The 27,788-nt window shown below is 48.9% G+C and overlaps 2 protein-coding genes across 2 annotated transcripts in view; both read right to left on the bottom strand.

The window, feature by feature from the left end:
- Positions 1 to 335, bottom strand: part of Lpcat2 (lysophosphatidylcholine acyltransferase 2) — a 59,932-nt gene extending 59,597 nt beyond the window's left edge. The window contains exon 1 of the mRNA XM_059262678.1: positions 88 to 335. Coding sequence (XP_059118661.1) covers positions 88 to 258 — 171 coding nt within the window. The 5' untranslated portion in view covers positions 259 to 335. The remainder of the gene's footprint in view (positions 1 to 87) is intronic.
- A 1,733-nt stretch (positions 336 to 2,068) lies between these two features.
- Positions 2,069 to 27,788, bottom strand: part of Mmp2 (matrix metallopeptidase 2) — a 26,509-nt gene continuing 789 nt past the window's right edge. Inside the window, exons 2-13 of the mRNA XM_059262676.1 lie at positions 25,540 to 25,766; positions 24,643 to 24,791; positions 23,658 to 23,786; positions 22,836 to 23,009; positions 19,915 to 20,088; positions 18,900 to 19,073; positions 16,309 to 16,464; positions 15,575 to 15,716; positions 12,112 to 12,248; positions 9,137 to 9,296; positions 4,939 to 5,048; positions 2,069 to 2,941 (exon numbers count right to left, since the gene is read on the bottom strand). Coding sequence (XP_059118659.1) covers positions 2,838 to 2,941; positions 4,939 to 5,048; positions 9,137 to 9,296; positions 12,112 to 12,248; positions 15,575 to 15,716; positions 16,309 to 16,464; positions 18,900 to 19,073; positions 19,915 to 20,088; positions 22,836 to 23,009; positions 23,658 to 23,786; positions 24,643 to 24,791; positions 25,540 to 25,766 — 1,836 coding nt within the window. The 3' untranslated portion in view covers positions 2,069 to 2,837. The remainder of the gene's footprint in view (positions 2,942 to 4,938; positions 5,049 to 9,136; positions 9,297 to 12,111; positions 12,249 to 15,574; positions 15,717 to 16,308; positions 16,465 to 18,899; positions 19,074 to 19,914; positions 20,089 to 22,835; positions 23,010 to 23,657; positions 23,787 to 24,642; positions 24,792 to 25,539; positions 25,767 to 27,788) is intronic.

Here is a 27,788-nt window from a genome sequence, read left to right as displayed (position 1 = left end):
GTGCCTCCTCTCTTGGATGCGCGACTCCTCCCGAGCCTCCTCCGTCGGACCACATCCCCGCAGCCTCCGCGCGCACCGCGCCTCTACCTGCAGCCGTCGGGCCGCACTGATCCGCGTCTGCTGAACGAAGGGGTTGGGCACTGGCGGCGGGAAGAAGGACGCTTGGCGGGGCACCATGGGTGGCCGCAGCCCCGCATCCCCGACGCCGGCGCCCGGCACTGTGGCCGCCACCGCGGCCGCCTCGGCGCACCGGTTCATGGTGGATCCTGGCGCCCGAGCCGAGCAAAGCTGGGGACCCGGAGCGCGCGGAAGAACGCTGCTGCCCGGCCCCTGCCAGAAACCCACTGCAGTCCCTGCCCCAGGCGCCGCTCCCGGCTTCTGCGCAGGCGCCAGAGTCACCTAGCCACTGTCGGCCCCGCCCCCCGGTCCCGGCCACGCCCCCGGCTCTGGCCCCGCCCTCCTAGATACCTGCTTTCAGAATACAGCCACCTCTTGCAGGCACCTGCTTTGCTGCAAAGCAAGGACCTGAATGGTCCGAACAGAGCTGCCACCAAGAGACTCCTTGGTCTCTGCTGTGGGGTCAGGATTTTCTGTGTAGCTAGTCCTGTGCCTAAACCAAACCACTCATCACTGTGACCCTCACTTACCTGCTCTGAACTGAGGTGACACATAAAGACCTGTGGGCCAATCTAGTAAGTAAACTACTAAATCCAGGGTGGGCTTTGCTTATCTCTGTTCGATTTCCAGTGTGTGTTTCGTTTTTGTGTGAACCTGTTTGATTTGGGGGTATTTGTACACTAAGATGAGAGAGAGCTAAGACAGGAATTGGCAGTAGGGGTAGACTGTGTTACACTCAAAACTTGGATTAGCAGTGTGGGGAGGGCTGTCTTTCACGGAAACTGAACTATTATTTAGAAAAGGCAAAAACAATCGGTTCCCACTGTGGATGAGGAACCTGACCCAGAGACAGGAAATGATCGACATCGTGGCTACATTTCACACTGAGGAAATATGAGGCCTGTCTGAAACTGTGTAGGAGGGGGAAGGGAAAGACCAGGGTTACTCAGGACCTTAGGCCAATTGCTAGTGGGTAGAACCCTGACTTGCCACAGCTGAAGAATGGAGATACTGAACCATTCACCCCTACAGCAGGCGTGGTGTGTGTGTGTGGGGGGGGGGGGGAGCAGCTGAATTCTCTCTGAATATGTGACAGAGAATCTTAACAATGTGCTTCCACTACTCTGTAAGCTTCTCAGCCTACAGACTCTTCAAACAGGGCTGCAAATCCTTAGCCAGACACTTGCAAGAAGGACCTTCAAGAATCAAAACTCGTGGGCTGGCCCCAGAAGAAAAGGTGATTTCAGGCCCATTGAGATCTCCAGTCCACTCCTCACTCCATTCCCTAGTCCTACCAGGAAAAGCCCAAAGCAACAGACAATAGCTGTTTCTAACAGCTGTCTGACCCCAGACAAAGCACCTTCCACGGTGTCCAGCTACCTCTTCTCAGGGGTCTGTAAAGGTGACCATAAAGGCTTTTAGAAGAGAAGGTTGTGGGCTAAAGAGATGGCTAGGAGGTTAAGAGCACTGGCTGCTCTTCCAGAGGTCCTGAGTTCAATTCCCAGCAGCCACATGGTGTCTCACAACTATCTGTAATGAGATCTGATGCCCTCTTCTGGCGTGCAGGCAGAACACTGTATACACAATAAACTTAAAAAAATAAAAGAGGAGGTTGTGTGGTTGGTTGCTGTTCCTTGCTATCAGCACTATCATTAGGATGGCTATGAGAGAGAGAGAAAAAGGGAGAGAGAGAGAACCTCCCACGGACCCCATAACTACAGCAAGCAACAGAACTGCTGCTGTGCTGTGTCCCGGCCCTTCCTCATGAAGACCAAAACCACTGCTGTGTCCTGGCTCTGCATGTGGATCAGGCATGCAAACCTATTCACTCCAGGGTTTGGCAGCTCTGACCTTTCCAGCACACATCATCCATGCTTTGCATTGAGCAGAGATTTGCTTTTAAGTTCCTCTTCCTGGCTGTGAGCTGCTAAAACAGACGCAAACACTGCCATTCAATTCTGCCACTCAATTGGTGTCTTTATTTATAATTGTTTGCCATTTCCCATGGGGAACTAACTGTTAAAGGAAGAAGCAAGAAGGCTGAGCAGGAAGCCATTGGCTTGGCTCTCCTCCATCCAGTGGAGGAAGTGACTGAGGATGTTCTAGAGCGCATAAGGAAGCCGTTGCTATGTGGGCCAAGATGCACCATGCAGTGATGTCAGACAACCTGAGTCCTTCTGTCAGGAAATACGGCATAGTGGAAAACTGGAAAGGTGAAAGGAAATGAACGAAGTACACACAAACCAAACTGCTAATGTAGTGCAGGCACGTGGATGGCTGGAAGTGAGAAAGCAGTTGTCTCCAACTTCCAGCTGGACACACCTGTATCCCACCGCCCTGTGCCAGGCTATTGGGCCACCAGTGCCCTCCTAAGATAGTTTCTGTTGACTCTAAAGGTGCTGTGAGCCACAGCAGATCATAGATGAGAAGAACCTCAAGTGTGGAGCACCAGGGCAGCCCAAAGGAAGACTGCATTGAGAATATCCAAGTGTCCCCTAGGGCGGGAGGAGCAGGGAGGAGCACCTGGGAGGGGTACAATCAGCACCGTTCTTTGGGCACAGAAAGAGGCCACTTTCATTAATCTTCAATCACCAGGTGAGGGAGAAGGCTGAGTAACTACAGAGCTGAAGGCAGGGCAGCCAGGCCCCTCCACATCCTTCCCCAGTATTCCGAGCCTGGTGTGCAGTGATGACCGCAGGGCCTGTGGGAACAGGGCCAGCTCAGCAGCCCAGCCAGTCCGATTTGATGCTTCCGAATTTCACACTCTTCAGACTTTGGTTCTCCAACTTCAGGTAATATTCACCTTTGAAGAAGTAGCTGTGACCTGAGAGAGACAAGAAAGAGTGATTGGACCTACCCTGACCTGCCATGGCACCTGGAAGGTCCCTGGGAATCATCACATCTGCCTGGCACAGGAAGGAGCTTTTCAGCCAGGGAAGATCCTGGGCTGGAAGAATGGGAATGGCTAGGAAATTAGGTCTCATAGTTGTTGACTGCTCCTCGGAGCCAGGGATCAGGACACCAACTTCTCAGAGCAGTGGTTCTCAACCTGTGGGTCATGACCCCTGTGGGTTCACACATCAGATATCCTGCATATCAGAGATTTACATTACGATTCATAACAGTAGCAAAATTATAGTTATAAAGTAGCAACAAAAGTAATTTTATGGTTGGGGGTCAGCACAACACAAGGAACTGTATTAAAGGGTCACAGCGTTAGGAAGGTTGAGAACCACTGTCTTAGAGCTTGTTATGAGACTCCGTTAGGTAATACTTGCTATTGGTGACAACAGTACCTTCCGGAGCACAAGCACCAAGCCATGCACTTTCATGCATCAGGGAACGGGAAGCAAGAGGCCCCCAGGCCTATCGGTTTAGTAGGTTCATGCAAATATTTGCTTCATTTTGTCTTTAATTCTGAATGAGTTGCCAAGATGTAAACACATTTGGCAATGTCATATGAACATGCAGATGACTGGCCTTTCTTTAAACCTCTACACTGTCTGAAACCACAAGACCTGACTCTTGCAGGTCAGCAATCATCAGAGACTAAGAAGCAACCCTTCCCTGCCAATGAATCACTTGCCTCTGATTCCTTACAACACACACAAACACACACACACACACACACACACACACACACACACACACACACACACTCAGATACACTTAGCCCCACACACACACACACAAACTCTCTCTCACACATATACTTAGCTCCCCATACATACATACACACTCACTCAGGCCGAAACACATGCACACATACACTCAGAACCACACATACATACACTTACACACACACACACACACACACACACACAGAGGCATTCATACACTCCAGCACTCCCCACACTCATGCACATACACACTCGCCCACACAAACACTTACACACATGTGCATACTCACACATACACTCATGCACACATGTGCACCCACACATTCTAACTCACACATACACGCACGCACTCACATAAGCATAACTTAGTTTCTACTGTTTCCCCTCCTGGCCTCTAGAGGCTTTGGAATCTGTGAATTCCTTCCAACGCACATGATCCTGTTTACTCCATTAAAAACCCTAGCTCACAAGTATGGACTTGATGGCTGTTTGGTTGAAGGTAACCCTTAATGGAGCACCTGTTTAAACACTGCTTTCCTTCTGTGCTTGTGAGACTTTCAGCCATGGGAGCTCAGGCCTATGAGCTTTGCGCGCGCGCGCACACACGCACACACACACACCCCACATTAAAATTTTTTTGTGTGTGTGGAACTGAATTAAAACCTCCTCTCAAAAGCCAAACTGACTTCATTTCCAGGACCCCAGAAGTTCACAGAAACCTCCCTGGGAATATGGTTTTCAAATTCCAAATGCTATCCAGTGCTGACACTGCAAAGCAGCAGCCGAGTGGGAGATCAGGGAGTGACAGAGCATGACAAAGTTTGCCTTGTCTCAAGTAAAGCCATGCTTCAGACGGGAGGTGGTCACAAGGCCTCCTGAGAAACCCAATACAGCCTGGCTCAACCCCCAGAATGAATCCAGGGCACCAGGCCATGTTCCTGGTCCCTGGAGGCCTCCCAGCCCTCCTCTGCAGTGGCTCCAGGCCCTGCAGCTGTGAGGGGCCTTTCTAGGTCTTCCAGCCTGGAGCTTGGCTGGGGCAGCAAGGGTCAGGAACTGGCTGCCTTCCCAGCACTGAGCTAAAGGGACTGGTTTGTTTTCCAGGACTGCATGGCTGCCCTGCAGGAGAGTGTGCAAAGGAGAAGCTGCTTCCTGGCTGGGGGCAGGCAATCCTAGAATGCCAACAGAGGCCTGGGTAGCTTACCACCGCCCTGCAGGTCCACAACTGCATCCAGGTTATCAGGGATGGCATTCCAGGAATCTGCGATGAGCTTAGGGAAGCCAGGATCCATTTTCTTCTTCACCTCATTATATCTAGAGAAAGAGACAGGGAGAAGAAGCAAATAGCCTCTCTGAAGGCCAATCCCCATGGCCCACTCTCACCCCCCAATCCTGGAGAGTAGATCCAGGAAAAGACTTAGACCATCAGAAAAGAAGCAGGCGGCCGTGCAAGGGCCCAGAGAAGACCTGGCTCTGAACTGCCACACTACTTACTCCTTCCTGATTGCATGGCTTGAGACAATCCCCAAGAGCAAGAGCGACATTGCCACCAAGAGGCACATGTTTGCGTCTCTCCCATGTCTGGTATTCAGCAAGATTTGGGAATTGATAGTTCCCTTGCCAAGTTTTTTTTTTTTTAAAAAAATTCTTTTGAGACTTATTTATTTTTTATTTTTTATGTGTTTAGGTGTTTTGCCTGTATATATGTCTGTGTACCATGTGAGGGGGTGCTGCCCTCAGAAGCCAGAAGAGGGAGTGAGATCCCCTAAAACTAGAGTTATATAGAGATGGTTATGAGCCATCTGGGTACTGGGAATTGAACCCAGGAATTCTGGAAGAGCACACAGTGCTGTTGACTGCTGAGCCATCTCTCCAGCCCCCCCCCTCCCACTACAACCTTTGATTCCCTGCTGCAGTCTGAGGACCAATGGACCAGACCCATAATTCTTTCACTGTGTGGTTTGAACAAATTGCTGCTTCTTCATCTGTCAAGCAGAGATGACAAGCCATGTCTGGGAGTTAACCAAGGCTCAGAGAGGGAGGTTACCATGCAATGTGGTGGGTGTGGGCTCAAGGCCATGAGTCACTGGGCAGACGGCATGCCACCCCAGTCCCAGCTGCAGCTGGCATGGTACATGTTCTTCTGGGCCCTGCCTTTAACCCAGGTAAATGCCTGGAGCATTACGAAGTCTTTCTCACGGGCCATTGTTTTAAGTCTCTTGGAGAACTTTTTGATTGCTGTCCTTTTATTCCTTAACTTTCCCTCCCTCTGTCCCTCCACCTACTAGTTTTCTTACACAGATTTAACTGTGCAAAGGCTAACGTGCTCCACAGTGTGCCCGTGGATATCTCAGTAAACAAGATCAAACCTCACCTCCATGGAGAAAATGTCTAAGCAGATCATTTTGGATCCCATCCCGGTGATGGGCAAGCTTTCTCTCCTCTGCACAGTGTCCTGGCTGGCTCTCCTTTGCCCCTGGTGGCATCCCTACCACCTTCACCAGGGGTTCCAAGCAGAGACTGCCCTAAGGCTGTCTTTTGTAGGGGCTTCCCTTTCAACTCATCACCCCAAGAACTGCCAGGAACACCTTCATAACCGCAGCTTCATCTGAAGATAACGTCAGGGCTATTTCTTCACGGCCCCAGTTACCAAACACAAGTCCCCTAGCTCAAAATGCCTATGCCCCCATCTGACCACCCCAGAGCCCACTGTAAATCCCTGGAATTACAATGTTATGTGCCCCAAGCCCCAAGGACTTCCCCTAGCACAAGCAGAAGGAATCAACCTCACTGGATGAGGGAGGCTCAGAGAAAAGAAACAACTTGCTTCCTGAGAACTCTTTTCACACAGGAAGACTAAGGTGCTATGTCAGGGGAGAGGTCACCTCCTCCCTCTAGCCTCATTAGCTTGACAAGTTATCTACAGATGTAGAAGGTGCAATATAGAGAGTGTCAGAAAAGACATTTGAGTCTCGGGTTTTCAATGCATCCTTGGCCCTCTTCGGCCTTAGTATCCTTGGTCCAGAAAAATGGAGCTGATAACAATATCCAAATCAAATGAAAAATCCAGATATGCATAGCATCCACCTAGAGCAAGGCACAGGTCTGGAAGGAGTCACCAACACTAGATGCAAAAGTATTTAAGTTCTGTGCACAGCACACAAAGGACACTGAATATGTATTTGTGGTCTCGGTGGGAACTCGAAAAGGTAGCAGCTGAGTACTTCCTGGTATACTGGGGACAGCTGCTCACCCTGGTCACTCCAAACACTCTCTTTTTCCTGCAGCCATAGCCCAAGAAAGTGTCTCAAGCTCTTGTGCCACCTTGCCTGCAAGGGACCTGACTCCTTTGTATGCCCAGTCCAGAACCTAGGGTCAGCACGTGCCATTCCAGCCCCTTTACCAAAGGTTCATGGAGCTTCCTCAGCAGAGGATGGTGTCTGTTCTGACATCTAGAGTTGGAGGAAGGCCTTGTCAAGGAAAAGGACTAGAAGAAATCAGTAAGGCGTTTCAGGGCCTGTGAGTCTGTGCATGCATGCACACGCCTGCTCACACAGGACTTGCCTGTTCTTGCATGTGTACACACGTAGGGTGTGTAGTAGGAGGACTGTGAGAGTGCAGGGAATCACTTAGGTTTTAGAATTCTGAGATTCCTGAATCACATGTCTGTGACCCTCCACTTCTCTGGCCCACCACACTCAGACTGAAAGATTTAGAGCGTCAGTGAATTCAAAAGCCTGAGATGCCATTCGAAGTACGTGGGTGTGCTGGGGAGTGTTCAGGAGCCCATGGGCGAAAGGTCCACTCAGCCGTTTCCTGACAGACTGTTTTTCTTCTTGAGGCTTGAGATACCAATCAGCTTAGGTTGCTAAGAGTCTCAGCAGTGCCTCCAGAATTCCACCCTGCCATAGGCAGCCGAGGGACATAAGCAGCTTCTCAATCAGGGCAGTTTCGGGTGGGGTGAGGAGAAGAGGAGGAGGAGGGAGGCTGAGGCCTCAGAGGAAGCAGGAATGTTTGTTCAAGCTCAGCAGACAAAGTCTGGGAGTTCTCGCAGTGGTTCCTGGGGATGGCCTGGCTGCCCTGACAGCCACAGAAGCAGGGAGGGAATGGAGACACCTGTAAAGCTTTTGTCCACCCACCCTTTTCCTCACTGATCAAATGACCCAGAGGACACAGTGTAGGGGCCACTGGGGAGAAAGGAGAAGCAGCTTTAAGCACAGCTCTGGGCCAGCACACTCACTTAAAAGTGGGTTGACCAAGTCCTTTAGGTTCTTTGGGCCTAAGTTTCCTAGTGGGTAGGTTTCTGAAGGATTATAAGCATACTCCTGAGTTTGGGCTATGTCCAAACACTGCTTTCTCTGACCCTTCATACAGACCTTTGCCTCTCAGAGCTAGAACCTTCTCTCCAGAGAACTCGGAGCAGAACTACCTGCTTCTAAACTGCTCCCCTGCCAGTCTTCACCACTGGCCAGGCCTGCAGACAGGGGGTAGGGTGCCTGCTGCTGACAGGGGGGAGGGTGCCTGCTGCTGACATAGGGGAGGGTGCCCGCTGCAGACAGGGGGTAGGGTACCCGCTGCAGACGGGGGTAGGGTGCCTGCCGCAGATATGGAGGAGGGTGCCCGCTGCAGTCATGGGGGAGGGTGCCTGCTGCAGACAGGGGGTAGGGTGCCTGCTGCAGACATGGGGAGGGTGCCTGCTGCAGACATGGGGAGGGTGCCTGCTGCAGACAGGGGGAGGGTGCCTGCTGCAGACATGGGGAGGGTGCCTGCTGCAGACAGGGGGAGGGTGCCTGCTGCAGACATGGGGGAGGGTGCCTGTGGCTCCCCAGGACCTGGTATGGATTCTGTCTTTCTCATTTCCGTCTGCTGCCTTGCCTATACATTCCCTCCCTGGGTCTTCACTGCATCAGGAAGAGTAGGATATCCTCCAGGGCCAGGATGTCAGCTCAAAGTCCAGCTGTCACTCCATGGGCACGAGACCTGAAGCTAGTCATTTAACCTTTTGAAACCCTTTTTTCTGCATGTGAAAGTGGGAAGAATGGTGATTCATATGTCCCTGGGCCTCACAAAAGCATCTGGCATACAGCAACAGTAGCAGATAATCAGCTGTTAGCGGTTTGTGGATCATCAGCTCTGCTGTGAGTTGCCATAACATGGGGGTCTAGACTAGATATCTGCAGGCCCGATCAGAGGCAACAGAAAAAGGAAAGGGGATTCTGGCCAGAATAGCCCTAACAGTGTCAGAAGAAGGGTGTATTCTGTGGTGTCTTCTCTTGGAGGGCCTGCTGCCTGGCAGGCTAAGGACCAGGGACAGGGTGTCTACCCACACTGTGTATATCAAGCCAGAGTGTCCTGCCCCATGAAACTAACCCATGCTGCCATTCTACCTGGAGCCCCCTTACCTCCAGAACTTGTCTCCAGCGAAGATATACGTCTTCTTGTTCTTACTCCAGTTAAAGGCAGCGTCTACTCGCTGGACATCAGGGGGCAACCCCAGGCTGGTGAGTGGCTTGGGGTACCCTCGCTCCAGGGTGCTGGCAGAATAGACCCAGTACTCATTCCCTGAAGGAAGGGACAGAAAGCGGGTTAGTAGCTGTGGGGAAATGCCTCAGGCCAATCCTGTCCTCTCCATCATCTTTCTGTTAGAAGACCCTATTGGTCTTTCTCAACAGGGAATGGCCTTCTGCTCATTTCCTAGCTCTATACCTAGAAGCAGGTCTCACTACAGAATTATGTTTTGTTTTACTTTGTTTTTGAGATAAGAGCTCATATAACCCAGGCTGGCCTTGAACTTCTGATCATCCTTCATCTATCTCCTGAGTACTGGGATTACAAGGAGGCAGGCTACTGCACATCTGATTTATACAGTGCTAAGAACTGAACCCAGGGCTTTTGCATGCTAGACAAGCACTCTATCAATTGAACTACATGCCCCACTCCTACACACAGGTTTGTTTTTTTTAATAATTTATTTAATTTTATTTTACGTGCAATGGTGCGAAGGTGTCAGATCCCCTGGAACTGGAGTTACAGATAGTTGAAAGCTGCCATGTGGGTGCTGGGAGTTAAACCTGGGTCCTCTGGAAGAGCAGCCAGTGCTCTTAACCGCTGAGCCATCTCTCCAGCCCTTATACACAGTTTTTTATGTTGGTTATGAAAGGGGGCAATCAAAGGAGGATAGACAGTCCATGAAAGTGTCATGTCTGCCACAAGAAGACCGTCTTTCTAACATGTATAAAGTGCCCTGGGAGCCAAAACTAGCCTGCTCAGGACCCATCGTCACCAAAGGCAGAGATGGAAGCTGGCTATATATGGGACAGTAAGTGCCCAAACCTTAGCTGAGCCATCAAGGTTGGCCTGAGCTGCATAGCAAATGCAAAGGCCAGCCTGAGTTCTGTCATAAAACCCTGTCTCAAAACAAAGGTAAAAGTAACAAGCCTAGTTAAAACAAACAAACAACAATAACAACAACAAAAACACAAACAAGCAAACAAAAAAATGGTGCTTGTTTGGAATCTAAATATCATGTATAGAAAGAACAGTGTGCTTCTATCCTGGTTTTAGATGCCACCCTACTGTAACTAACTACCTCTGTGCAAACAGATGTGTGCTAAAAGCATTTTATGTTAAAAACGAGGGGCTGGGGGCTGCAGAGATGGCTTGGTGGTTAAGAGTGCCTTCTGCTCTTCCTGAAGACTGGAGTTAGATTCCCAGTATCCAGGCAGGGCAGCCTGCCACCCCTGCTTCAAGGTTCCTGCCTCTAGTTCCTGCCCTGACTTCCCTGGATGAGGAGAGGTAAGATGAAGTATGCCCTTTCTTTCCCAAGTTGCTTTTGGTCATGATGTTTTATCATAGCTATAGTAACCCCAAGACACATCTGTACCTCCAACTCAGAAGGACCAATGCCTCTGGCCTCTGTGAGCACCTTCACTCATGTCCACACACACACACACACACACACACATACACACACAGAGAGAGAGAGAGAGAGACATACACGATATACATGTTTTTAAAAGTTTGGGTTTGGAGATGTAGCTTGGTTAGTAGAGAGCTTGACTACTATGTACAAGACTCTGAGTTCCATTCACAGCACCAAATTAAACCAGGTGTGATAGCAAATTCTTAATCCTAACCCTTAAGAGGCGGCAGGAGGATCATAAGTTAATGGTCACCCTTAGCTACACAGCAAGTTTGAATCCAGCCGGGATTGCATGAGACTCTGTCTGTCTGTCTCTCTGTGTGTGTGTGTCTGTCTGTCTGTCTCTATCTATCTATCTATCTATCTATCTATCTATCTATCTCTATCTGTCTCTTTCTCTCTGTGTTCATCTGTTTCTCTCTATGTATCTGTCTGTCTCTGTGTGTCTGTCTGTCTGCCTCTGTGTGTGTGTGTCTATCTATCTATCTATCTATCTATCTATCTATCTATCTCTATCTGTCTCTTTCTCTCTGTGTTCATCTGTTTCTCTCTATGTATCTGTCTGTCTCTGTGTGTCTGTCTGTCTGCCTCTGTGTGTGTGTGTCTGTCTCTCTTTATCTGTCTCTCTAACTCTCACACATAGACATACACACACACACACACACACACACACACACACACACACACACACACACACCACCCCACCCCACACACACTAAAGGTCTAACTAAAGCAGCTACTGGCCAAGGCTCTAGCACTGGAAAGATGTTAGGGAAACAGCCCTGAAAGGAGATCCTGTTTTCTTTTAGAAAAGGAACCAGAAGATCGACAGAGAATCCAGAGGAAAGGAAACGTCCTCTTGTGGATGGGGCTAGTTGATGCTAGATGTCTAGACCATCCTCCCAGGTAAATCCCATGTGCATTGGCCAGTTTTTTCTTTTTGTCAACTTGATACAAGCTAAAGTTACATGAGAAGAGGGGCTCTCACTTGAGAAAAATGCCTCCATAAAACTGGCCTGTTGGCAAGCCCTTGGAACATTTTTCTGAATTAGTAATTGATGTAGGAGGTCCCAGCCCACTGTGGGTGGTGCCACTTCTGAGCAGGTGGTCCTGGAGTGTGTAAGAAAGCAGGCTGAGCAAGCACAATGGGAAGCAAGCCAGTGTTCGTCCATGGCTTCTGGTTCAGCTCCTGCCTTGAGTTCCTGCCCTGACTTGCCTTCACGCTACACTACAACTGTAAGCTGAAACAAACCCTTTCCTACTCAAGTTACTTTTGAACATGGTGTTTTATCACAGCCATAGAAACCTGACGAAGACACTGTGCTTTGGGAAATGATGTGAAAGGGAGCCTTGGAGAAGATGGGGTGCCAGCAGGTGTGCCTAGGAACTGTGCTTAGATGGAGGAGAGGATCCAGTTAAACGGGAACTGAGGGCCAGAGAGCCCCTCCCACATACCTGCGAAGAACACAGCTTTCTCTTCCTGCGGGGCCTCGTACACAGCATCGATCTTCTCTGGGAGCTCAGGCCAGAATGTGGCCACCAGCAAGGGCCCTGTGGGCTTGTCACGTGGTGTCACTGTCCGCCAAATAAACCTGGGGACAGGAACGGGACACAAGAAGTCACACCTTCCCTCACTCTTAAGCTCTAACCACCAAGCCCACTCAGAAACATGGAGAGTGGAAGGTGGGCAAGATCCAAAGAAGGTTGGAGAGGGACACTGGGGAATAAGGGATACTGCTCTCCCAGACGCCACCCTTCATTCTTGCCCCCACCTCCTCCAGGAAGCTTCCCCAGACTGTCTCTGTTTACTGTGTTTCCTTACTCTGTGCCTCTCCAAAACACCAGCCCTGAGTGCCTGGAGCAGCTGTTATCTATCTGTCCTATTTGACTTGAAGCCAGCTGAGGCCAGGCCTGACGGCACTTCAAAGCGTTTTCTGAATTTAAATGGAATGAATCTGTCTGCCTTAGCAGAATAAGAGCTACATTTACTGAGGACATACTGAGCGCCAAGCACTTTTATGAACGAACTCTGTAAAATGTAATCCTCATAACCTCCTAACATGTGTGCTTGGTGATCTGCCCAGCATCTGGCATCTCTTTCTCTACCATCCTTCTCTCAGCCCTACACTTAGAACCATCCTTCAACACCAGGAGGCCCTGCTGCCCATGACCTCACCCTCATCTTAGGAATTAGTCCTGGGTGTCTTCAACCCTTTGACATTGTAACATGACTTGTCATCTCGTTATCAGAACAAAAGCTATCCTCAGCGGCATGTGGCCTCAGTGGCAGGTTGGTCATGGGTAAACCACTGGCTCTCAGGTTGTGATCCTCAGACCAGTGGGTTGAGCAGTACCTGGGCATGTGTTAGAAATGCAAATTTCTGGACCTGACCTGAGATCTGTAGGGCAGACTTCTCTGGCTAGTGATTGAGACTCTGTTTGAACAAGCCTTCCAGATGATTCTGTTTGCCAGAGTTGGTTAGCTTCCCATTCCTTGCCATGTGTCTTACATCAGCATGACAAGATTGAGCAGATAGACCAGTATCTCACCCCTAGACATATGTCTCCCTCCCACCTCACCCCACACTTTGGCTGGATGTGGGACGCCTGTGGTCCTAACTGCCACTGGCAGTCATCCTGGGACGCCATCTTGGCACACGGGCCATGCAAAGGTGTCAGTGGACAAGGACAAGTCGCCGACCCTCCCCTGCCCTTTAAAGCAGCCTTACCCCTGGACACTATACCATGAAAGACCAATTTTTCTTCCACTTTATAATTTGGGGCAGGAGAGGGTGGTATCTCTGTTACTTGAAGTAGCACATACAAGGCAGAGTTACGATCCTAATTTGCCAAACAACACTCAGATTGATTATAGAATTACCTTGGTTTAAGTCCACATCCAACTCCAAAATCCATTCAAGGATCCCGCAGTACTGCCTGCCCTCCCAGAGCCTGACACCAATATTTGTGTATGTTTACTATTTAATTATTTACAGTGACTCAATTAAGTGAACTCACTGTGAACACACATTTAGGTCCTTTTGACAGAAAGTGTGATGCAGTGTCAGAACCAGCCCTGGCCTAGGCCTGGGCTCAGAGCCATTTCTGAGATTCCTACTTCTGACAGCTCTATACATGGTCACAGTTTCCACAGTGGCAAGTGTTCCAAGCTGGGGACCTTGCTGGAGACCAGAGACCCCACTTACCTCTTCTCCCTCCCTACAAGGTACAGCAGGACATCAGTGGTATCTACAATCGCTAACAGTGGTTTGGGCACCAAGACCTAACTGTAATTGACTGACTGCAGTTTGAGTCTCACTTCCTTCTCTACCTGTCTGTTATCGCCCACTGGCCAGTGGTAGACTCTGTGAAGGGCAGAGCATGTGTATCCCACATCTGCCCCCATGTCTGCAAAGAATTCCCTCCTGGAATATCTTTTAGCCTCCCCAGGCTCTGTGTCCCACACTGTTTAAGTCAGGAACTGCTATCTGTCTCTGCTACATGATTCCTAACTGCCACTGCTGTCACCATCCACCATCCAGGAGCCTCGGAATCACTGGGGAAATCTGGTAAAATGCAGATACCTATGGCCTGCCCCTAGAGAGTACAGTCAAAGGACTCAGGAGAGAAGGCGGAAACCCATATTTTTTTAGTAGGCCCATTCTAGGTGGTTCTAGTGTAGGAGGCCTGTGCACTTCTCTTGAGAACAGTGATGTGACATTAAACAGACCCCTATCCCCAGCACACTGTCTTCCTTTCCTTAGCTATCATCAAGGCAACTGGCACAACAGCCGCTGAATTACTATTTGTGGAGATGACAACTAATGGGACTAAACAAACACTCTCTGTGCTGGTGTTATTCTGAGCACTAAACTCATCTGATCCTTAGTTCTGCTCTATTTGATAGGGTAAAATATTAGCCCCATCTTAGAGATGGGCTAACAGAGGTACAAAGAAAATGATTAACCTGTTAGTAACCATACAACTTGTACATAACTAGAGTAGTATTCTACATCCACCATTCATTTTCCTAACTATTATACTCTATGAATGGATGAGTGCATAATTGGATAATGTATGGAAGAATAATGGAGACTAGATGGACAGAAGAAGATGCTTGGCAGATAGATAGATAGATAGATAGATAGATAGATAGATAGACAGACAGGTGATAGATGAATAGATGAAGGTAGAAATGAACAGATGGATAGATGACGGACAGATAGATGGATGGATGAATGGATAGACTCTTTAATGGTGTCCTAGACAGTTTTTGACATTACCCAGGGATCTAGGGCATTAGGGTGACTCTCAGCCATTTGTCATGACCATAGCCTTGAAGAATGAAGGAAATAATCTCTCTCCATCTATGGTCACTTGCTATCTATATAGACAGCAATTTGGCTACTTGAGATCAGCAGCATTCAAGGAGAAGGCCAATGGAAGACTGGCTAATTCCCCTATATTCTTCTCTCCATCTTACTTTAGAATCATGTCTGTATGTGCCTTACTATATGACAACTCACTCCCATTTTTTATGGCTGGGTTGGGGTGAACTGGGATGCCCAGCTTAGCCCTGTTCTTTGATTTCATCGGTAGAAGATTCTCAGATGTGACATGCATCAAATCATTCAGTGTGCGTGTATGGTTTGATTTGGCAGCCTACACCCTGTCATCTGCCACAAGCATCTGCTAACTACAGGAGAATGAGTGACATGTAAAATGTACCTGACGCTCTACTGCTGCAGAAGCCTGGACAACTGGTAGACCACCAAGATTTGGAGGTTGTGAGACACACAGCAAAAACTGCTTACTACAGGTCATTCTGTAAGGCCCTAGGGGTCCTCAACAAACAGTAGGAACACAAGAACCACAGGAAGGGGCAGAGAGCCAGAAAGACAAAAGCAGCCTCACTCACCGGTCCTTGAAGAAGAAGATCTCACCACGAATCTGGGCAATGCCATCAAAAACAATGTCCTGTTTGCAGATCTCGGGAGTGACAGGTCCCAGGGTAGGGGTGGGGCCAGTACCAGTGTCAGTATCGGCATCAGGGGAGGGCCCTGGGGAATGAATGGGGAGACACCTGAACTTAGACTCTCCCTGGCAACAAGACTTCTAATCACCAGGCTGAGCCCCAATACTGCTCACTTAACCCGTAAAGGCTAGAAGGAAGAGACATCTGCCTCAGTGTCGCCTGTACTTAAGGAGGGAACTAAGAGAAGCCTGAATCTTGTGTGGTCTCTTACCTTAAGAACAGGGAAGTCTGGGGCCCCTTCACTTGTTCATTCCCATGTCATCATTCCCATTCTGTGCCAGAGAAAACCCTGCCCTGCAGTCAGCTCACTCTTCAGGATCCTGAACCCTACCTAGCCACTGAAACCTAGTCCAGCCTCAGTTTACACACTAACAAATGGAGGGTCCTAGAAATGGGGAGCCAAGAGGGGCATGAATGACGAGTTTAGAAAGGACAGGGCTTTTTGAGCAGCGCTGTGAAGCATTACTCCAAAACCCGTGGACCAGGCACCATTCATGTCTCTTGCCCATATCCCTGGCCATTTTGGCTAGATGAGATCTGGCATTTTCCACTTCTGTGGACTCCCACCCAGGCTGTGGGATGGCTGTATGCCCAGAGGCACTCAAGCTGAGGCTTACCGTAGAGCTCCTGGATCCCCTTGATGTCATCATGGGATAAGCGGAAGTTCTTGGTATAGGTGTAGATAGGAGCCATCAGAGCTCCAGGGTCCTGTGAATGCTCCAGCCCCAACGCATGGCCAAACTCATGGGCTGCCACAAGGAATAGGCTATATCCTGAGTGCCAAAGCAGGGGTAGAATTTGAAAGAGAAATACAACAGGCATCCAGACTTGCCTCAGATGAAGGAAACTTTGGGGGGAAATCTCCAGGGTGGGCCTAAAAGTTCTGCAAGTGGCATGCATTGTTTTTTTTCCTTATCCTGAGAATTCTGTTGCTTTTGAGGTCAGCCAACACCTAATAGCCCTTTCCTAATGATGACTGTGTGTGGGATGAGGGAGAGAGACAGGAGCATTTGCTTCACGTTTCATCTGTTCAAAAATCATGCTTCCTGGCTCTCTCTGAGAGTTGAGGTAAAGCCTGGTGCTCAGGATCTCAGAGATAGTCAGGGATAGTCTGACCTGAGGGCTTCACCATTTCTGCCCCGGGGAAGGGAGTAAAAGCCACTCCCCTGGGAATGCGACTTGATGATATAGCATTTGCCTAATGTATGACAGCATCTCCAGTCCCATAGGGAAACTGAAACAAAACATATCCATGCCTGTATGTGTTCCTCAGGCTTGGCAACGGAGAGTAGGCAAATCATATACCACACCCTGTTGGGACTGAATTATCCCACGGGCCCCACCACCACAAAAAATACACCCAAATCCTGTTCCCGGTTATCTAGGACATGTGATCTAATTTGCAGATGTCATTAGAATGGAAGGGAAAGCCAAGAGTGGTGTTATATGTCATAATCCCAATGCTTGATAAGCTGAAGTGGAAGGATTGTGAGCTCCAGATTAACGTGGGCCACATAGTGAAACCCTGCCTCAGATAAATGAATAAGTAAAAAGGCTACCACATTGCAGTGGACAGGGCTCTTAACCCAGTGGGGATTGCGACCTCCTAAGAGGAGAGACAAAGAGACAGGTGCATCTAGGAAACAGAGATGGGCATGTAATGACAGAAGCAGACAATAAAATGATACAGGCTCAGAGGGAGCACTTTGGTTTTAAACTTCCAGCCTCCAGAACCAAGAAAAAATCAGTTTATATTATTTAAGCCACCGGTATGTTATGCTTTGCACATGGCAGCCTGAGGGGACACAAACTCTTCACGTGGGTCTCCATTCCACCTTTAGCAGAAGCTGCACAGAGCGGGGATGTCAGCATATCTCCTAGCATAGCGTTTGGGGGCCAAGAAAATCTCCTAAGAAAAACCCATTTGTCCAGCTGAGGTATTCACCAAGGACCATTTCATTATGGGAAAAAAAGAACAATAATAACAGAAGGAAAGGGTGGCCCAGTTAGCATTAACTGCCCATGTGACACAGCCTAGAATCATAGTTAAAAACTCTCAATTGAGTAGCTGCCTTCATCAAGTTGGTGTCCGGGCATGTCTGTGAGGAACTGTCTTATTATTAATTGATACAAGAGAACACAGCCTACTATGGGCAGCTCCATTCCCTGGGCAGGTACCCTGGGCTTAATAAGAAAACTAAGTAAGCGTGAGCCTGTGTGGCAGACAGTGAGGCTGGCAAGGGGTGTCCCTCCATGGTTCCTGCCTGCAGGTTCCTATGCTACATCCTTGTCCTGACTTCCCTGGATAGATTGTAACCTGGGAGTGTAAGCCTGTTTGTTAGCATCTCCTCCCCAAGTGTTTATTCAATAACAAAAATCTAACTAGAACAGAGGCTCACCCATTCTGGCAGGTCCTGGACCCATCGCCTTCCCTGAAAGTTCTGGGCTACCTGAAAACTGAAGCCCTAGGCCTCTGGGCCCTGAAAGCTAGGCCCAAAGCACCCCGCTCATAGTCCTGACAACAGTAAGGTCAGGCTGTATCCTGCTAGTGACAGTCCTGCCCGGAAAGGTGGCTGAAGTGGAAAGCAAGAATAGAAATAGCAGAGCTGAGACCCACCCAGGATCAGTGCCTAGTCATAGGGTCTCATTTTGGAAGCTGTGTTGAGTGTCCACTTGAACTGGCTGGACCTAAGCAGGGAACCTGTCTTCACTGGGGCTGAGCAGAGTCTCTGCTCAGATGGGTAGGTCTGAAGCCACAATGGGGTATCTTGTTGCAGTGGTTTGAAAGAAAATGCCCCCCCCCAAAGAAAATGGCACTATTAGGAAGTGTGGTCTTGTTGGAGGAAGTGTGTCACTGTGGGGCGGGCTTTGAGGTCTCTTTTGCTCAAGCATCCCTCAGTGTGACTGTTAGTCAACTTCCTGTTTCCTGCAAGATGTAGCACTCTCAGCTCCAGCACCTGCACACTGCTGTGCTCCCCTCCATGATCCTAATGGACTGAACCTCTGAAACTGTAAGCGAGCCACCCCAATTAAATGTTTTCTTTATAAGAATTGCCGTGGGCATGGTGTTTCTTCACAGCAATAAAAACCCTAAGATACTTGTCTAGGGACAACGTCTGTGCTGAAAGTAGTCTGAGCCTCAGAATATTCCAGCTCAGGTGTGGAGGTGTGTCCAGCATCTCTACCAAAGGCCAGGGCCTCCTCATACCTTGGTCAGGACAGAAGCCCCATTTGCGGTCATCATCATAGTTAGCGGTGGTGGCACACCATATCTTCCCGTCACTGCGGCCGGCGCTGGTGCAGCTCTCGTATTTGTTACCCAGGAAGGTGAAGGGGAAGACACACGGAGCACCTTCCGAATTTCCACCCACAGTGGACATAGCTGTGGGGTAAGGGACACAGGTCAAGGGGCAGCCGAGGGTCTGAGGCCACTACCAGGAAACAATGACAAGATGCCGACATTAACGTAGACTCACTGGAAGGGTGGCTGGAGTGGAAGGCAAGAACGGAAATTGTAGGGCTGATACCCACTCCGGATCAGTGCCTAGACATGGGGTCTCATTTTGGAAGCTGGATGAGTGTCCACCCTATTCACCCCCACCAATAAACCCTGGCACATTGGAGACCCTGTAGTAACATCTCCACATCATATATGGGAAAAACCCAGATATGAAGAGCTTAGGAAACTTGCTGAGCAGATAATGCTAGAAATTAAGTATCAGAGCCAAGGTTTAAAGCCAGGTAGCCATGGTTCGAGTCCAGAACTGGATCCCTGCAGACAGGAGCAGAGAGGCCAGACACACAGAGGACTGAGCAAGCTGATGGTCTCAACACACTCTAGAAGGTCTTAACTGCCTTAGAAGATGAGCCTTTAGGCTCAGTCTTTAGAGACCAATCCCTGAGTTAGCTTCAAGAAGCAGGCTCAGTAAACATAGGTTGGAGAAAGAGAGAATTGAGAAAGGATGAATAACAGACTGAGAGGAGACAGGGCCAAGAGAAGGTGAGAGGTTCAAGGTCAGAGAGAGGGAGAGGCACACAGTGTCAGAGCTGAAAGATGGGTGCAGGCCAGCTAGCCAGAAGTCCAAGCACAATTGCACCAGCTGACTTCTGTGCCCACGTGGTACCGGCAGCTAATCTTAGGAAAGGATGCCGCGGGTGGACAAGTGGGTATTAAACAGCAAATTGCTTGACTCTGAATGGCAGAGAGAGGCAGTGATACCCACCGGTCTCTGGGCAGAATCCATACTTCTTATCTCGGTCATAGTCCTCAGTGGTGCCACACCAGCGGTAGCCGTCTGTGCGGCCCTCGGTGGTACAGCTGTTGTAGGAAGTGCCTTGGAAGCGGAATGGGAACTTGCAGGGCTGTCCATCTGCATTGCCACCCATGGTGAACAAGGCTGGGGAGGAAAAGAGATGGAAAAGATGCCATTGAGAGAGAGATCTGCCTGGGCAGAGCTGGCTAGTTGATGTGTATGAACCACTTGCTGGTTCTGTGTCAAAATATTAATCACAAATAACCTCTAGGGGCTGGAGAGATGGCTCTGCAGTTAAGATTGATAGTTGTTCTTCCAGAGGACCCAAGTTTGGTCCTAGCACCATGTCAGGCAGGTCACAACCATCTGTAACTCCAGCTCCGGAGAATTTACTGCTTCTAACCTCAGAGGGTACTTTCGCTCATGTGTGCGTACTCACATAAAGAAACACACACCCACACCTAATTTAAAATGATAAAAAAATACATCTAAAAAGCCAGCTTCTACTCATTAGTGGAGATCTGCTTCTCTGAAAAAGCTTCAGTCCTTTCTGGACATTTCTACTGCTGCTGTGGCCCCTGCAGAAGGGAGAGGAGGAGGAAGCAGGGGCAGCTGGCATCTAAGCCTCCCACTCTGATGACCCCAGGATAGGGCCATGACTGGAGATTAGGGAGGGATAGGATCAAGGTCAGCCTGTCTGTCTTGGGCTCTCCCAAGACTCCCATCCCTCCATCCATTCTAGAGTTACAAAATGGTGTGTCTCTAGAATTGCCAACTAGCAAAACCACAAGTGCGTAACAAGGACCATCTGTGCACAGCAGTGCCAGAGGTGACCTCACTAGGCCCTGTTAACTATCACGAGCTGAATGGAGCCCAACCCCTGGCCTCCCACCGCAGGACTGGGGGTGGGTCTCTATCTTCATTGCTCGGCTCATCCCCAAACAAGAAACCTTTTCCTGATGAAGCAGGAAGACTGGGACCTAGAGAAGAGGCCAAACTGAATCCAGAGACCCTGCTGATTCAGAGTGGGGAAGGGCTAAGTGATAACTCTGATCCCACCAGCTGTGTTTCTGCCACCCAGAAGCCCATCTCCTCTGGGATCTACCCTCCTCCCAAAGAGAAGGTCAGGGAGCAGACACTGAGTCAGGCATCAGGAGGGGCTGAGTAACCAGGATTGCAGCCCCAGACCCAAACACGTGTGCATTGTGAGGACTTGCACCTGGCTAAGGACCAAAGAAATGGCCAGCGTCCAACACAAAGGGAACCCTTCCAAGCTCGTGAAGTTGGAGGCTGTCTCCATATCTATCCATGAAGCCTGTTCTAACAGAAGGGCTGACTCAGGACTTTCTGTCTTTCCTCGTGTCCTACAGGGAAATGCAAGATACAGACCTTTATTTTAAAATCTCTGATTTACTAATAGCGAATAGCTTGGGTCTTAGCACAAAGCTCAGCTTCAGAGATAAAAGCATAAACAGGCTCGGGGGTAGAGCTCAGGGGTGGAGGAGAGCATGACTAGCATGTGTGAGCCCATGGGTTGGATCTCCCAGACAAAGAAAGAAGGAAAGGAAGAAATGTAAACAGGAAGACAACTAGAAACTTTGTTTCTTCCCTTCTGTCTAAATGACTGGGGCTAGTGTTGTGTTGCAATAGGGACAGGGAGAGTCACAAACATATACAATTATATACTATTATAGTCCCTCCTCGCCCCAAACAGACTGTCATTAGTCTATGACCCCAGAAAGTCTTTATGGGCTGGGGAATAAGCTAATACTTAGCAGTATGTCCATATTTTCTCCCATTTCTCCACCATTTTCTGGGCTTCTGATCTCTGCAACCATCAAGCGAGATGGCCTGGCCAACTATGAAGTCATGCATAATTTTAAAAAGATTTATGATTACAAAGCGTATCCAGGATGCTTTCAAAGTCTATTGAGTGTGTATATCAATACCCTTCCCCTTTTCACACTTTTACCGCCAGTGATGGCAGATGGGGAAAACAATGTTTTGAGCTTGAATGAGCACTCGAGCGCGCGCGCGCGCGCGCGCGCGCGCCACACACACACACACACACACACACACACGCACACACGCACACACATACACGCTGAGTGAAGCCGGATGCCTCTGTCATAACACAGGGACAGAAGGCAGAATCAGATGTCATAGTTGTGACCACTTACACTGACTTTCGCTGGTACAATGGAACCAGTGTGGGAGGGATGGCTAATATTCTCAGATTGGAGCCCTACTTCAATCAAGTACCAGCTTGGACTGAGCCCTGTTCCCCTCCCACTGCTAAGCTTTCGATCCATCTCTGTGCCTCAACTCTCTTCTCCTGTCCTCCTGTCCTTGAGCCCTGGGTCTTGTTTGGAGTGTAAAGTGGCCCCAGAAACAACCTAAGGTCATTCTCACGTATGTTAGAAAAAAATAATATCCTAAATCCATGATTTCACCAACAATACTGCAAATGGTGAGACTTGTAAAAACCTGGAGTGACTTAAATAAATGTGAAGTACATATGGTCATATGCCACAAAAATAGCATTTAAGTCACAACAGACCATACACATGGTGGTGGTTCCATGTGACAGTGGTCCCATATGGTAACTTTGTACCCTTCTCAGCTTATGTAAGGATACTGTGCTCACACAGTGATGATGAATTTGCACAACTATACATTTCTTAGAAAGTGTGTCCATCCTTAAGCAACACATGGCTGTAACAGTAGAGGTGGGGGAGGACACAATGATAGCTGAACTCAGGATAATGGACACTTGGGTGAGGGGATGAAGGCTGACTGGTCTGTGGCATGTGGAGGGGAAGGTATAGCAGGAACCCATGGAGGCTGGGGGCCTGGGTAGGATGAGGGTTGGGGCCAGGGTAGATGCTCACCTTCATGGGGACAGAAGCCGTACTTGCCATCCTTCTCAAAGTCGTAGGTGGTGGAGCACCAGAGGAAACCATCGGTGCGGCCAGTGTCCGTGCAGCTGTTGTATTCCCGGCCATTAAACAGGAAGGGGAACTTGCAGTACTCGCCGTCAGCATTCCCATACTTTACGCGGACCACTGCAGGGCACACAGAGCATGGAACCCACCTCTCCAGGGCCTCCATTCGACACTAGACTATGGGCTCACCCTGGAGGCTGATTTCCTTTCCCCTCTCATCACCCTGATCCCATCAGAGCAGATGGAGGGCTTAAACTTGGCTTTGGTTGCTAGGGGATGTGGTTTATATATTGTGCACCCCAATAAACTTATCTGGGGGTCAGAGACCGAACAGCCACTATAGTAAACATAGAGGTCAGGCAGTGGTAGCACACGCCTTTAATCCTAGCATTTCGGAGGCAGAGCTCCGTCTGGATCTCTGTGAGTTCAAAGCCACACTGGAAACAGCCAGGCATGGTGACACACGCCTTTAATCCCAGGAAGCAGAAAGGTATATAAGGCGTGAGGACCAGGAACTAGAGCCTTTTTAAGCTTTTAGCTTTTAGCAGCAGCTCAGCTGAGATCCATTAGGATGAGGACTTAGAGGCATCCAGTTTAAGGAAGATCAGCTGAGGAACTGGCAAGGTGAGTTAGCTGTGGCTTGTTCTGCTTCTCTGATCTTTCAGTGTTCACCCCAATACCTGGCTCCGGGTTTGTTTTTATTTATAAGGCCATTTAAGATTTGTGCTACAAGGGGACAGGGAAGCATGCCAGAGGAGGATGTCTTACCTTGCCCTTCCCCCAGGGTCCACAGCTCATCATCATCAAAGTGGGAATCTCCCCCAACACCAGTGCCTGGGGCGAAGGCATGTGCCAGGAGTCCATCCTTGCCATCAAATGGGTATCCATCTCCGTGTTCTGAAACCCACATCGGTCCTTAGCTGTGAGTGTCCCCCACTCCCACAACTTGGTCCTTAAGTCCGGCCACACCCTAACCTGTGTTTGGAACTCCTCAGTCCTCCAAGCCCCTGTTCTCTTCCCTTTTCCCATTGGGGTTACCTAGGGCAGGCGCTGCAGGGAGTTAATGGAAAGCTCTGGCTTGGCTGCTTCCATCCAGTGGCCCATACTACCCTCAAGTCCACATGGTCCTCTCACCAGCACCACTGACCTTTGCTATCTTCATCGATACCAACAGCACTGTACCCACCCACATGCCCACCGTGTCAATACAGCGTGCTAACCACATCCCCTCAGAGCTGGCCCCCAGGCCCACTGTGACAGCCTGCTCGCCTGACTTACTCCCATGTCTCACTGTTCTTCCCCTGCCCTCTGCCTTCCTTCCTTGCGTTACCACCCACTATCTATACCACCAGCCTTCATATTTATGCTGCAGCCAGTTCATACCAACAGTTTATACGGTGCTGTGACCCCAGATTCTATTCCACTTCCTCCCATGTTGCTATTGTGACAACTCAATTTTCATTTAAAAAGGTCTTTCACATTGCTTTAAATCCAGGTAGCCCTTTAGGGGCTGTCTAAATGATTCAGAGGGTGAAGTAGGTTTTCACTGCACGAAGGGTACACTGCAGTGCATCCTCTGCTCTTACAGCCATGGCTCTCCAGCGTCTGGACCATATTCTGCTACTTCCATCTAATCCACCTCCAGTGTCTACACCTCCTTGGTAAGCTGCCCTCGTGATCCCCACACATCTCAAATGTCTACATGGCCCTGCTGTCTCTACGTTGCCCCACTCTCCAGCCCCCTTCTGCCTACCCCAGCGGCCAAAGTTGATCATGATGTCAGCTTCCCCATCATGGATTCGAGAAAAGCGTAGTGGAGTCACATCACTCCATACTTGTAAGGCCCGAGCAAAGGCATCATCCACTGTCTCAGGGTCCAGGTCAGGTGTGTAACCAAGGATCCTAGAGAGGGTAGAAATGCATATGAATGTGCATATATGCAATTGTGCAAGTGTCTATGTGCACAGTGTGTGTGTATGAGTGTGTGTGTAAGTGTTCTTGTGCAGATGTGTCGAGCAAAGCTCACTGAGAACACCTCCTATAGTGCCCTGATGTTTCCAGAATCCCAGACCTTCTCATCTCTCAATTCTGTCTGGGACAAGGGCACCAGGGACATAAACAGTACAATATCAGAAAAAGGGCAAAGATCTCACCCTTGATAAACACAAGCACACAAAGTAGAGCTCTTAGCCCAATTTCAATGAATCATAACAACACTATAAGATTAAAAACACAATTATCAGTTGCTCATCAAGCTTCCCCCACCTATTCCAATGACCCAAATGATAATAACAATCATCAACACTTATTAGATTCTTGCTCTGTAACAAACATTGAGGAAGCCCTTGATTTACATGTAATCTAATTTAGTTCCCCAATCATCCCTATGGAAAGTAGATTTCTTAGCCTTGTTTCATAAGCAAGAATACCAACTCAGAGTGCAGGAGAATACAACCAGTGTCCCATGGTTAGTGAGCATGAGACTCAAATCTAGGTCTGCTGGTACCACTCACCAAGAACTCTGTATGTCCCTGAATGCTCAGCTCTCAGTAATGACACTTCATGGGCCCCCTGAATTGGAAAGGCAAGTCCCAAGGAGACTCACATCCCTCAGGCTGCTGGCCCTGCATCCCCAGCCCCTCCTTAGCACCTGTATGTGATCTGGTTCTTGTCCCACTTGGGCTTTCGGGGGAAGAAGTTGTAGTTGGCCACATCAGGGTTGCCACAGCGTGGCTTCCGCATGGTCTCGATGGTGTTCTGGTCAAGGTCACCTGTCTGGGGCAGCCCAAAGAACTTCTGCATCTTCTTGAGGGTGTCCTTCAGCACAAAGAGGTTGCAACTGTCCTTGGGGCAGCCGTAGAAAGTATTCAGGTATTGCTGAAAGAGGCAGGTAGTCTCAAAGTCAGGAGCCACATTGGGATGACAAAACACACAGCCCCAACTACTTCCTAAATATCCCCTACTTGGAACAGGTTGGAATCAAGAACACTGAGTGGATGGAGTCTAAGGCTCCCAAATGACTTCTGTCGCCCACCAACTGAGTGGTGCATCTGTAAAGGGCGTAGCTACCTTCTTTTATTTCCCTCAATTTAGTAGATGTTAACTTATGTACCACTCATTTTATGTATAAGACAGCTTAAGAGATTTGCTTAAGATGAAACCACTCGCCGGGCGGTGGTGGCACACACCTTTAATCCCAGCACTCAGGAGGCAAAGCCAGGCGGATCTCTGTTTGAGGCCAGCCTGGTCTAAGGTGTGTGAGTTCCAGGAAAGGCACAAAGCTACACAGAGAAACACTATCTCGAAAAACCAAAAAGATGAAACTACTCACAGATGGCAGATCTGGATTTGACACCAAACAGTCATGTTCCAAAGCCCACGCTTGAACCCTGATACTCCAGCATCTATCTGATTGAACCTCCCAACAGATGCAGGAGTACATTGTCTTCCTCCTTTTTTACTTTTTCTTTCTTTTTTTTTTTTCTTATAAAGAAATTCAGGAATTGTGTGCAAGAGGTGTGGCAGCAGACCTGCGTTCAAATCTTACATCTGTGATTTCTAAAAAGAGAATAGTCTTATTCTTCAGAGGGTCTGCCCCAAACTATCAGCCAGCTGCCCATCAAATGCCGACCACGTGTCAATCCTTGTGCTACTGCTGGGGTAAACTGATGATCAAGACAGACACTTCTAGTCTGTAAGATTCAAAACCCAGGACAAGAATGGGGGTGGATCACAAAGAAGTGCGAAATTAAATACGTGGCTGGTTGGAATGGAGAAAGGAGCCAGAAGTGATCCTGACTGGTTCTCACCTCCTTGGAGGCAGTACATCAAAGGGTAAAAAGAGGGCATGACAGTAGCGATGATAACAGTAATAGAACAGTAATAATGCCTGATGTTCATTGAGTGCTTCCCAGGTGCTTCCCAAACACTCTTCTCAGCATCTAAGAGCACCTGCCCATTTATCACAAAGATAGGTGCCATTCTGACCCTCTGACTTCACAGATATGGCCACCCCAGAAGTTCCATCAATCATCAGAGATCACCAGACCAGTGGGTTAATACACTCCTTGAGAGGATTTGTAGGGGGTAGTGTAACTTCCAAGTCCTCTCTTCTTCTCTTTTCTTTCTTTTTTGTTCAAAATCCTCTCTTTTCTTTCTTGTTCAAAATCCTCTTTTCTTTTTCTTTCTTTCTTGTTCAAAACCCTCTCTTTTCTTTTCTTCCTTTTCTTTTCCTTTCTTTTCCTTTTTCTTTCTTTCTTTCTTTCTTTCTTTCTTCTTTCTTTCTTTCTTTCTTTCTTTCTTTGTTTTAGGACCTTTTTATTTTAAAGCCCAAGCTAAAGTTGAACCTAGGACCCCCTGTCCCAGTCTCCCCAGGACTGGCTTCACAGGTGTGTACTACCATGCTTGACCAGAGCTCCCCCAACCCCTTTCCCAGAAGGCGTGGAGACCTTGGTAACTGCTACCAAGTTCCACGCTTAATATCAGCCAACAGACACATCACTGATGCTTTAGACCTTTGAAGAAAGCAGCCCTCTAAAATATTTTAAGATCTTCCAACCCATCTACCAGAGAGGATGGAGGCTGTAAAGGGAGGGATGTGGAAAGAGAGTTGGTGTCTCATTCAGCAGGGACACCCAAACTTACCCAAGGGCATGTAATTCCTAGTTCTGGGAAGACTGGGGAGGAGGCTGGCTAGAGATTTCTACATGGTTAAATTCAGGCAATAAAGGTGCAGATAGATGTTCTGAGACCTGACTTCTATGCCAATCCATGGCCCATGGATGGCTACAGGTGCCTACTCCTCACCCCTTGCCATGGGTATTGCCTTGCTGCTGTCTCCCAGTCTTGCTTATGCAACCAGGCTGCCAGGGAGCTCTAGAGCCAGGCGCACGCTCACTG

The sequence above is a fragment of the Peromyscus eremicus genome, chromosome 5, assembly GCF_949786415.1.
Source record: "Peromyscus eremicus chromosome 5, PerEre_H2_v1, whole genome shotgun sequence".
Taxonomy (NCBI): Eukaryota; Metazoa; Chordata; class Mammalia; order Rodentia; family Cricetidae; genus Peromyscus; species Peromyscus eremicus.
Note: the sequence above shows the minus strand (reverse complement) of the source record. Positions and strands in the feature narration are given on the sequence as shown.